Source organism: Ceratotherium simum, chromosome 30 (genome assembly GCF_057802395.1).
Source record: "Ceratotherium simum simum isolate JZ-2026a chromosome 30, ASM5780239v1, whole genome shotgun sequence".
In the NCBI taxonomy this organism is placed as follows: Eukaryota; Metazoa; Chordata; class Mammalia; order Perissodactyla; family Rhinocerotidae; genus Ceratotherium; species Ceratotherium simum.
In genome coordinates this window covers 14,771,736-14,783,944 of record NC_141929.1, presented here as the reverse complement: position 1 = coordinate 14,783,944, position 12,209 = coordinate 14,771,736, and the positions used below count along the sequence as shown (strand labels likewise).

General features: G+C 44.2%; 1 protein-coding gene across 2 annotated transcripts in view; it reads left to right on the top strand.

Moving 5' to 3' along the window:
- Window positions 1–12,209, top strand: part of HYDIN (HYDIN axonemal central pair apparatus protein) — a 323,416-nt gene that overhangs the window by 216,527 nt on the left and 94,680 nt on the right. For both annotated transcript variants that reach the window (XM_004431814.3, XM_087419963.1), the window contains exons 37-40: window positions 1,721–1,897; window positions 2,382–2,555; window positions 4,671–4,844; window positions 8,130–8,344. In XM_004431814.3, the coding sequence (XP_004431871.2) occupies window positions 1,721–1,897; window positions 2,382–2,555; window positions 4,671–4,844; window positions 8,130–8,344 (740 nt within the window). The remainder of the gene's footprint in view (window positions 1–1,720; window positions 1,898–2,381; window positions 2,556–4,670; window positions 4,845–8,129; window positions 8,345–12,209) is intronic.

Below are 12,209 nucleotides of genomic sequence, written 5' to 3'. Positions count from 1 at the left end.
TCCTCACTTGTAAGCCCAGTGCATGGAACAGTACCTGATACGTCATAGCACCCAATAAATATGCTCTCAGAGTGAAGGAATGAATTGAATAGAATCCATTTCTCCTGCCCTTGGGCCTCTCTTGTCTCTCAAGGAAGGTAGTCAGAGATACTAGTTTGCCCTAAAAGGAAATGAGAGAAGAAAGCTGCCTCTCACCCAATCTCCTGGTCATACTCATTGAGCACTATCCGTTTGCTAGAACTGCCATCACAAATACCACAGATGGGGTGGCTTAACCAACAGAAATTTATGTTCTCACAGTTCTGGAGGCTAGAAGTCCAAGATCAGGGGTCGGCAGGGGTTGTTTTCTTCTGAACCTCTCTCCTTGGCTTGTAAATGGCTGTCTTCCTCTGTGTTGACATGGTCTTCCCTCCATGTGTGTCTGTGTCCTAATCTCTTCTTTTAAGAACACCAGTTATAGTGGATTATGGGTGGATTAGGACATCCATATGACCTCCTTTTGTCTTAATTACCTCTTTAAAGGCCCTATCTTCAAATACAGTAACATTCTAAGGTACTGGTAGTTAGGACCTCAACATATGAATTTTAGGGGAACCAATTAGGCCCATAAAAAGCCCCCGCTATGTTCCAAGCACTGAGCTGAAGTGCTGGAAAAAAAAGATCAATGAAATCAGCCCCCGTCCTTGAGAGCTCACAGTCAGGAAGCGGGTAGGGGATGGACATTTAAACTCAGGACTGCCTGGTGGCCCCAGGCAAAAAGCTGCAAGGCGCTGCCTTGTACAAAGGACTTCATGAAGTCAGAGAAGGGCCCTGTGGCTTTGTCTCGTTTTTTTGTCCTTGTCTTCACACACCACAGTTGTGGGTTTGTTTTTTCATTTGGCCCATTGAAAGGTAGTTTAGAGCCAAGACCCAAGGGTCCAACCGGAGCCTAGGAAGGCACACACTCTGCTTCTCACCAGCACTGCTCTGAGCATCTGCTCACTCTGGTCTCATGCTGCAGACCGTCCTTCTCTGCTTCCCTCACCACGTCCAGGAGGACCAGCAGCCCGAGTCACGCCGCCATCATTCACAGGAGAGCTGCAGCCTCTCTGACTCAAATCCAAATTCTAAACCAAAGGGGTGCCTTGGCCCTGAAGTATAGGGGGGTCATCTTATACAGTCCAACGCCCCCACTGAAACTCTGCAGAACAGGGGCAATGAGGAAGGTGCTGAGCAGACGAAAGGGTAGATGTGCTTAACAATGACATGGAGAAATGTTCATGATAAATTAAGGGTGAAAGCAGGCTACAAATGGGTATGTACAATATGAGCCCAAGTTCAGTTGTGAAAAACTAAAAATTAAAAATCTGAGAGCTTGCAGCTCTCCTATGCTGGTATCGTAAAATTAAGCTGCAATTCCTCTGTCACCGTTTCTTTGTCTATCTCTATTTCTTTCTACGGCTAAATTTTATAATTTTTTCCTCTTCTGAATTTTCCAAATTTTCTGAAGCAAATCTGTAATTTGGGGTTTGTTTGTTTGTTTTGATGTAGAAACACTTTGGGCAGAGAAACTTCTTAACAGCCTACTGACTGCAGTTCTTGTTTATTTGGGTCGGATAGTCCAAGATTATGGTAACCGGTTCAGTGATTCTCTTCTTTGTCTTTCCTTCCTCTTCTGCCCCCATCTCCATTGTCCCCCTCCCAACTCTTCCATGTGTTTCCATCCTTTGCTCCATGGCAGAAGACGAAGATACGCCCTTGTCAGAACGGGGAACCTCCACCAGCACGAAGAGGACCTCACTTAGCCGAGGGATCTCTGTCACATCCAACCTGGAAGAGCGACATGTCCCTGTGGTCGAGTCCAAGATCTACCCTGATGAAGAGGATGAGGAAAATCTGGAAAAAATGATGTTTCAAAGTAACCAAGCATTTTAATATTTTGGTACCAGTTGTCTCTAAGGAGAATTTGGGAAGACTGTTCCATGCCTTTTCACCTTTCCCCAAAATATGCATCCTCCGAGCCTTCTAGCACTACTATGTGTTAATTCTAGAATATGAATATGCCATCATTTACTTACCCATTTCCCTTAATGTTGCAAATTCAGCTAGTTTAAAATATTATTTTTCAGCAGGAGAGATTCCCCAAAATGGAATTAAGAGTCAAAGAGTACCTGTATTTTCAATTGTGGCTGTGGACAAATTATGAGCCAAAAGGGCGCTCTCATAGACCAGAGTGGGGAGTGAGGACTGCAGCAACATTTGCAGCAGATTGTGTGTCATTTTAAAACAACAACATTTAGAAAGAAAAAGCCATTCCCATTTCCATCAGAACTCATGTGATTTCTGAGTGTGTCCACATGCACACACATGGGCACATGCACATGTATATTTTTAATTTGCAGCTGACAAGAAACAGAGTGTTGACAGCCCCCCCACAGAGGAAGTTGGAGAGGTAGAGAATGGCCCAGTAAGCAAAGTGATCGCTCGTTACCTGGGCATCGATATTTCTGCAGAAGGCCGCATGGCCAAGAACCGGAGAGGCATCGCCATCATCATCCATGGGACGCCCGTGTCAGGTATGCCACAGCTCGGAGGGCTTGCTCCTTTGGGGTTTACGGTGAAGTTTGCACATGTAATTTTTGAGGCAATAAAAGACTCTTTTATTGAAAATGTATATACCAAAGGATTATCCTCAAACTGTTCAATTGCCAACCTCAGAGATACAGAGGTAGAGAATAGGTGGGAACACCTCATTCTTACTTAGTGCATCTCTGAATTGCTTGAGCTTACATTTTTTCAATAATTGAAAAACACTAAAATATTAGAGAAAAATCCAAGACATTAAATTATTTAAAAACAGAGAGGAAAAATATGTGTAAACCCTTTGACCTGGCATTATTACTTCTAAAACTTTATCTTAGGAAAATAGTGATGTGGACAAAGATTAACTCCATGAATGTTCACTGCAGCATTGTTTCCCATAAAAAAAGTTGGGAGCAATTGAAGCATTCAGTATGGGGAACTGGTTAATTAAACCATAACACATTCATATCGTGAATTACGTTGCCAATAAAAACAGTCTCTTGTACACCCATGTTCATAGCAGCATTATTCACAATAGCCAAAAGGCAGAAACAACCCACTGTTTGATGGATGAATGGATAAAAAAAAAGTGGTACAAAGGGATATTATTCAGCATTAAAAAGGAAGGAAATTCTGACACATGCTACAAAATGGGTGAAACTTGAAGACATTATGCTAAGTGAAATAAGCCAGGCACAAAAGAACAATTATTGTATGATTCCATTTATATGAGGTACCTAAAGTAGTCAAATTCATAGAGACAGAAAGTAGAGTGGTGGTTTCCAGGGGCTGAGGAGAGGGAGGAATGGGAGGTTATTGTTTAATGTGTACAGAGCTTCCATTTGGGAAGATGAGAAAGTACTGGAGATCGATAGCGGTAATGGTTACACAACAATGTGAATATACTTATACAACTGAATTGTACACTTAAAAATGGTTAGAATGGTAAATTTTGTATGTAAATAAAAAAACATGTGCCATAGAAGTGTATTGAATGCATAGAAAGACGTTCATGGTATATTGTTTTGAGAAAAAAAATACCATACGTAGGATTTGTAATCTGTATTAATTTCCTATTGCTACTATAACAAATAACCACAAACTTAGTGGCTTAAAACAATGAAAATTTACTTTCTTACAGTTCTGGAGGTCAGAAGTCTAAAATGGGCAAGAGGGCTGGATTCCTTCTGGAGGCTATAGGGGAGAATTCATTTCCCTGCCTTTTCTAGCTTCTAGAAAAGTTACCTGCATTCCTTAGCTCATGGTCCCTTCCTCCGTCTTCAAAGCCAGCATTGTAGCATCTTCCAGTCTCTCTCTCTTTAGAGAGCTTTCACCATCATATCACCTGTTCTGACTCTGACCCTCTTGCTTCTCTCTTGTAAGGACCCTTGTGATTACATTGAGCCCACCCAGATAATCCAGGATAATCTCCCATATCAAACTCCTTAATTTAATCACATCTGGAAATTCCCTTCACCATGTAAGATAACATATTCACAGGTTCTGGGGATTAGGATGCAGATGTCTTTGGGGGGGCCATTATCCAGCCTACCAAGTAACCCATTTCTTTTTTTATGAGAAATATAAATAAAATAGTTACATATGCATGCTTAGCAGCCGTATGCTAACTGTAATCTCTCTGCATGAGTGAATTATGGATCTGTTTTTCTTTTCTCCTCTTTGTTATTTCTGAATTTTCTGCTTTCTTTTTAATGAGGAGGCATTTTGAAATGAGAATAAAAATTAACGCAAGTTATTCTTTAAACCAAAAAAGTCTTCCCATTGGACTCAGAGACAGTAAGAGCTACAAGATTTTTAAAGATCATCTGAGAGAATCACTTTTTAAACTGAGGAGAAAATCCAGAGAGGATGTGAGTTGCCATAGCACATGGCGCATCGGTGGTAGAATCAGGACCAGAATCCATGGTCCTAACTCCTGGCTCAGGTCTTCCTTCTCTTTCTGCTGCCACCTCTGGCTACACGAGAGACTTAGAGACAGAACACTTGGAGAGATCACTTTACAGGGGCCTCTATCCTAGAAGCTTTTTCTGTCTAGGACACTGAGCAAATGAGAGCCAGGAAATTCAGTCCCCCGACCTTTTTTATAGGAAAGTCAGCCACTGCAGTCAGCATTGCCAAGTACTACAATGCAGCCTGCTTGAACATCGACTCCATTGTGCTGGAAGCCATCTCCGACGGCAACAACATCCCGGGAATTCGGGCCCGCGAGCTCTGCATCAAGGCTGCCATAGAGCAGTCCATGAAGGAAGGAGAAGAGTCTGGTAAGAGCCATTTCCTCTGACTTTTTGTGGTCAAGTGGCCATCACCCCCCCTGCTAACCCCCATCTTCTGTGTTTCCCTCACTGAGCTTTTCTTCAATAGCCCAGTTGAAGGCTGACTTACAACATGCTGCCAACTTAGTAGCCCAGAGGAGAATTCTCTTCTCCAAGCATCTACAGCTCTCCTGGCTGCCCAATGCAGGCATGCACTTGGCACAGAGGCAACAGGACAATGAATAAGATGTGGCCCATACCTTTGGGAGTGACACCTGGAGGGGAGCAGACATGTGCCCTTTTGGAGCAGAGGAAAATAATGTTGTAACCTAAATACTGGCTTCTGTGAAAGAGCAAGCTTGGGATTGGGTACCAATAAGTGTGATTTGGAGAAGTTTTCATGGAAATAGGCTTTGAAAGAGCAGGAGAATGTTGATAGGCAAAGATGAAGACGAGGACATTCCAGACCAAGAGAGCAGGGAAGCTGACAGTAAACTAGAGGTGGGAAGGCAGGTTGAAGCCAATCATAGTTGACCTTGATGCCAAGATTAGGAATTTGGATTTTATTTTGAAGGAAAAGAGGAGTTGGGCAGTTTTCACCCTATGGGAGAAATGACCAGAAGGTCACAGTAGGAAAGTAACTCTTGTAATGTCTTGTAAAGGAAGCAATAGTGAAGGTGAAGATGAATGGGCCTGGGCCGGCTGACCTGATAGCCACCTGCCAGGGAGAGAATTAAAGGAATGGGAAGCATTCAAGATGGTCACACCAAGATTTCTAGTTAGGGAAACCAGGAACAGAGTGATATCATTTACCAAGATAGGGAACATAGAAGGAGGAGAAAGTTTGCTGGAGAGGAAAATTAAATGAGTTTTTGAAGCCCACAGTAGTGAGGCCTGAGAAAGTAATGTCAAGCTAAAGATATAATTGGGGGAGTCTTCCTAAATGAAGCAAGAGGTGCAGCCACTGGAGTAGAGGAAATCAGCCCAGAAAGTTCCAGAAAGAGATTAAAGGATTGGACAGGGCAGGATGGGACCTTAGGGAACACTAACATTTTAGGAGGCAGTGGTGGAGGAGAAGCCAAGGGAAGCCAAGGAGGCAGAGTGAGGGTCAGAGGGGTGGGCAATCAGGAGAATGGGATGCAGGAAGGTCAAGGAGAGAGACAGCAGGAGGGAGAGGGATGGGAAGAGCTTTCTGGGGGACCCATCCCCCTCTCTTTTTCTCCTAGCCCTTATCACTAGTTCACATACTATTTATGTTATTTATTTACTCTAGTGTCTATCTCCCTCGACTAGAATGTAAGCCTCTGAGGACAGGGCTTTGTGTTAGTTTTCTTCGCTAATATATTTCCTGCCCTTAGAATAGTTCCTGGCCTGTGGTAGACACAGAGTAAAGATTTATAAAAGTGTATTGAATCAATAAATGAACGTAATTGAAGATTGCCAAAAGTTCAAATAGAATGATCCCTGAGAAGAGGACCACTGAGGTTCACAGTTCAGAGGTCATTGGTGACTCTGGAGAAAATTCTTTCAACGGAGTGATTAAGCCTAAACCTACATTTGCTGTTTGCTGTGGAGTCAACAGGCTGTACCGTTCCTGAAGAGGAAGCGATAAATCTAAACCTGCCCATCCCATGCGGTACCCACTTGAAATGTGGCTAGTCCAAATTGATATGTGCTGTAAGTGTACAATAGACGCTGGATTTTGGAGATGTAGTATGAATAAAAGACTGTAAAATGGCACAGTAATAATTTTTATATAGTTTACGTGTTGAAATGATCACATTTGGGATATAGAGTAAATAAAATATGCCATTAAAATCTATTTTTACTTTTTTAATGTGGCTACTAGAAAAATGTAAATTACGTACATATTGGCCAGAGCTAGACTAGACCACTGTTTTGAGAAACTGAGCAGTGAAGGAAAGAAGAAGTGAAATGATATCTTGAAAGAAAGGAAAAGTCAAATGAAAACTTTTATTAGTATTGTGTCAAGAAGAACTAGCTTTTTAAGATACAGAGGAATGATGCTACGGACAGGGAAAGGTACAAGGCATGTGGAGAGCACAGAAGAGATTCCAGAGCAGTCAGTCAAGGGGGATGGGCCGGGGAGGAACAGGACTCACAGTGAAGTGAACAGGTACAGTGTGGCAGGAGGCTGGAGCAGTCATTATCAAGGCAGAGCCTAGAGGGACGGGGGGTGATGGGGCCTGGATGAACACAGGACCTACAAGCTCTATAATTGGAGCAGAATGTTGATGCACCTGCTCCATTGATGGCTTCAGGCTCCCCCGCAGTCCCCAGGTGCAGTATGGAGTCCTTGGACCTATAATCAGCTCCTGGGGGATGGAAGGAATGGAGCTGCGTGAAAAGATAAAGCAGAGTCAGCATAGTGACAACTCTCAAGGGAGTTCCGGGATCTAATTTGCTGAAATGGTCAACAAGGAGTAATAAGTCTTAACGAGTCTGCCTGAGAGCTAGAGAAACGGGGAAGTTGCACAGCATACAGCCCCATCACCACATTTAGGGCGCCAACAGCGTCTGCTACAGCCCGTTCTCCTTCAGAGGCACATGGTCCATCCTTGTAGAGTAGGAGCCCCAGGGGACGTCATGAGACAGGACTTGCCATTGTGGTTGGGGCTAGGAGGGGCAGGAATTTATCATAAAAGCCAAAGGCACTCTAGCAAGAGTGTTTCTGAACAGCTGTCATGGTAACCTCTTAAATAATTACATCAATCACTGATTCTGAAAGGGAACTTCTCAGTGGCTTAAGGGTGACGATCTGATTGGAAGAGGGGATGGAGGTGAAACGAAGAAATTAATCTTGAAGCCACATTTGCCAACAGACACACTGTTATTACTTGGTCTATTTGCTCTTCTGGGCAGCTCTGCTGTGGGAGCAGAGAATGCCCTACCCAAGCCACTCATTGGCATCACCATTGCATAGAACCACAAAAGGTCAGGTGTTAGGTTTCCAGGGCAGGGCTGTAGTATACCAGCAGTTTCAGAAATGACTGCCCTCTGGGCTGGAAGAGAAAGTGGGGCAGACTAACATGGGATCCACGGGGAAGATGAGCTGTGAAGAGCCCTGGACTCCAGGCCCGGCTTCCCACTGACCCATCATCGTCCAGTCCTCAGTGGGCGGAGCCTGTTCTCCAAGCCCCACTCAGCCAGCTGCAGGTGGAGATGGTTTTCTGTTCCTTCAGAGAATCACACTGGGTTTCAGCATGCCATCCTGCTGTTATTTCCTTATTATCCTAAGGTGATTTTTAATATAAATCCACTCTTTCCATGTAGCCCAGGAGGCTGCTTTGAGCCAAAATGCCGTGGGACAAATACGACTGAGCAGTGAGACCCTGGGCAAGTTCGCCTCGGAATCCACTCTGGTAACCCCTGATATTAAACCTGCAAAGACTGTGCGTGGGAGCGTGCTGCTCACCAAAGGCAAAGCGGAGAGCCACGGCTCTGGGTCTCAGAAGCAGCATCACCAGCACTCATCTGAAACGCCACAGGTATAAATCAGGGCTCCCTGAAAGGGGAATTGAGATCCTTCCTCCTCCTCCTCCTCTTCAGCATCCTGCAGCCAGGTCAGCACAACTTCACTGCTCTGGGTGCCCTCGCCAGGCAGGCCTGAGCACTGTCCCTGCACCACTCCTCCTGAAAGGAGTGTTCATCCAGCAGGTGTTCAGCAAGTGCCTTTAATGTTATAGGCACTGGGTTGGGTGCTGGCAAAGTGAAGATAAATAAAGCAAATTCCATGCAGTCAAGCTGCACTAAGAGTCTGATGATGGAGCTAACCCACACATTCAAATATTTGGGGAAAAAATGAGACAGGAGACAAAAGAAGTGTGTAGAAAGAGTTAGGTTGAACCATATGAAATCACCAATATTCAACCATTTGGGAACTCCATAACAGTAATTTCATATGGCTCAACCTAATACAAAGGGAATGCTAAGGAACCATTAATATAAGTTGCAGGATGGCTGCAAGGGAGTCTTGGAAAGTCATAAAGAGGTCAGAGAGTTTGAGCCATGTGCCAAAGGACTTTGAGAACAATCTGGGCAGAATAGCAGGTGCTGAAGCCAGAGACAGTGGATGGCACTGTGAGAGACAGGTGGGTGATGAGTTGTTGGTGGGAAAGTGGAGTCAAGTGTGTGTAGGCTTCTAAGATGTTTGAAAGAGAAGGAAAAAAGGTGAGTAGTCATTAGAAAAGCAAACCCGGGGTCAAGAGAGTTCTTTCTCTGAAAGGAGGTGGAGGCACAAGCAGGTCTATAAAGACAGGAGCTTCTGGAGAAATATAAGGTGATGATCCACTCAAGAAGGAATGAGATTCCAGGAGGAGGCAGGAAGGGCAGGATTAAGCACGGTTAAAAGATACAGGAGCCAGCTTTCTCTAGAGTCGGTAAAGGTGAAAACAGATACAGGTACGTGTGGGGAAAGTGGAGTGGAGAGCAGAGGTTGGAGAAGGTCTTGCTGAACGGCTCTAGGCTAGGATGCAAGGTCTTTCCAGGAAGTATTGAGGAGGTTGGGTTGAAGAGCATGCTTGAGGGAAGTGGCAAAGCCCTGATGTGCCCACTGAGGAATAGAATCAGAAATTGGTGGTGGACAAAAGAAAAGATAGTTGAGAATGCTCATGGCCCAGCCAAGATGAGAAGCCATAACTTCACAGTAAGATTTGTCTAAGTGGCCCCTGGCAGCACTCATTTGGAGGCAGAGAGAGAAGTTGTCATCATTGCAGGGATGGGGATGCACTCAGAACAAGGGGGAAGTTAAGAATGGCATCAGTATGGGAAGTCCACCCTAGGTAGACAAGGAGTTAAGAGGAGGACAATAAAATGGGAGAAGCAGGAAGAGTGAAAGGGTCTGTGGGTCTTGTTATAGTCTGAGAGTGCTATAAGGGGAGTGGGAGAGGTGCGTGGAGCAGAGGTGAAGTTCCTTATAGGAGAGGAGGCCCACACGTTGGATGGGACAGGTGAATGGAGGGTTGGTGGGGCAAGTGGATGATGGAGGGTGAATGGAGAGCAAGTGGATGGAGTGGAGGTGAAGGTCTTCATGTGAGAGGAGGTATACAGGTCGGATGGGGCATCCCAAAGGGCTGAATTTGTGCCAGATGATGTCTCTGATCTTCACTTCAGTCGCACATTCTTCTAACACCTTGGGAACTGAAACCATTGACTCAGTTTCTTTTGGAGCATCATCCTTTTAACCCTCTTTTCCATGATCTAATATGATGTTCTTTACATAGACGTTTATGGGTGAACTAAAACTCGTATATTTGTATTAAATAGGGTGTCATGGGGAATCATTTGCTTTGGTTTGGTCTGTCCATCTGGACAGTGAAGTAAGGCTTTTAGAATATATCAAAGGCAGCAAAAAATCCTAATTCTGACTCCAATCTCCTTTCAATAAATAGGAAACTTAAAACCTGTTCAAGATCACAGTAGAAATCAGAGCTCCCACATGTGGCTGCCTGCTGTGCTCCAGTGTGACAAGACTCAAATGGTTTGGGCCACAGTCACCCTGTCAGAGCGCTTTACCCAGAGAGGGCTGTTTGGTCTTCTAAATTTCTCCTAAAGCATGAACTCTCCAATGACTAAAACTTTAGTCATGTTGCAAATGGGAAGAAGTGTGTAATATGTCGTATAATGAAGATATGACCTGTAATGCAAGGTCATTTATTTCTAAATCACCTTGTTCCAGGAAAGCACCAGTTAGAAATCCTGATCTTTTGAATGATACTTAATCCAACACTCTCACTTCTCAATTCCATGGCCTCCTCAGCTACACACTACCGTGACCGTATTCTAGACTTTGTTCATCGTTACCCATAAACTCCGAGATCTCTATATTGCACAACCCACTCTCTGACAACCACCGTCTAACTTTCCAGATGACTTAGTCTGGTAAGTAATTGGTCCCATTGAAACCTCCAGTCCACATCTTCAATGCCTACCACCTCTTTCACTTATCCAGTTTGGATTTTGTGGTCTGTCATTATAGGCACTTCCTTGCTCCTTCACTGTACTCTCCAAGCAAAACTTCATCCCTGGTAAACCCAATTCTCCACTTCCTCCACGCAGGGCAGCTGAACATAGCTGGAGAAAATCCTCGTCTCTCTGTCATGGTGTTATTTTAAATTTAAGACCACAAATCTAAAGTGGATCCTTGATCTGCCCTAGTAAATTTACCCTCCATCTCCTCAAGATAACTATTTTGTTGCTGTCATCATTCTCCAAACCTCTAAGACAGCTTCTTCTTCATTCTCAGCTAATGATCTTTCTTCTGACTTCATAGAGGGAGCAGCACCAACCAGAAGATCACCACCTCATCCTCCCACCACCAAATCTACCATCCAGCCTTTATCCTGACCCAGTGCCATGCCTTCCCTGCAGCTGAGTGACTGCCTCTGCTCTCATCCAAGGCCCGGCTCTGCAGCTGTGCACCAGACCCCACCCCTTCTGTCTTACTCAAGGGCTAACTTCCTGCAATTGTCCCCTCTCTCCCATTTGTTTTTTTCCCTATCTATTGGATCCTTCCCATCAGCATCTATGCATGCTGTATTACTTCTCATCTTTAAAAATACTTTCCAGTGACCCCAGATCCCCCTCTAGCTATTACCTCATCTCTCAGCTCCTCTTCACAGCTATTCCTCCAAAGAATTGCTGCATGATTGCTCCTTGTCCTCACCACCATTCTCTCTTTCAACTATTCCTGTGAGGCCTTTGTCCTCACCGCTCCACTGGCTATTCTTCTCAAAGTCATTGGCATTCAGCTTGCCAAATCCAGTGGCCGGTTTTCTGTCCTCATCTCATGTGACCTCTGGCAGCTGATAACCGCCTCCTCCTGGAAATACTTTCTTCCCTTGGCTTTCAGAACACCATAGTCTTCTACTTTCCCTCTGCCACATTAATGACTCCCTCCACTTGTCCATCTCCTCCAGATTCCTAGTTTTTTTGGAGTAGCTAAGACTAAGTCATCTACTCTTTTCTTTTTGTTATCTACCTTTTCTTTATAGTGATGTCAACAAGTTCATTACTTAAATACTTAAATATTTTCAGTGTGCTTATTACCCTTAAATTTCTATCTCCAGCCCTAACTTCTCCCCAAACTCAGGTTCATATACCTAAACTTACATTCAGTATCTCTATTGAGTGGCTTAGAAAAATTTATATCTCAAAATTTATACATCCAAAGAGTGATTCTTGCTCCCCCCAAAACAAAACAAAACAAAAAGTTGTTCTTCCCTCAGTCTTCTCTTTCTTTTACTTTTTATTTTTCCGTTGTTCTTGTTGAGGAAGATTGGCCCTGAGCTAACATCTGTGCCAGTCTTCCTCTGTTTTGTATGTAGGTTGCCGCCACAGCATGGCCACCGGCGA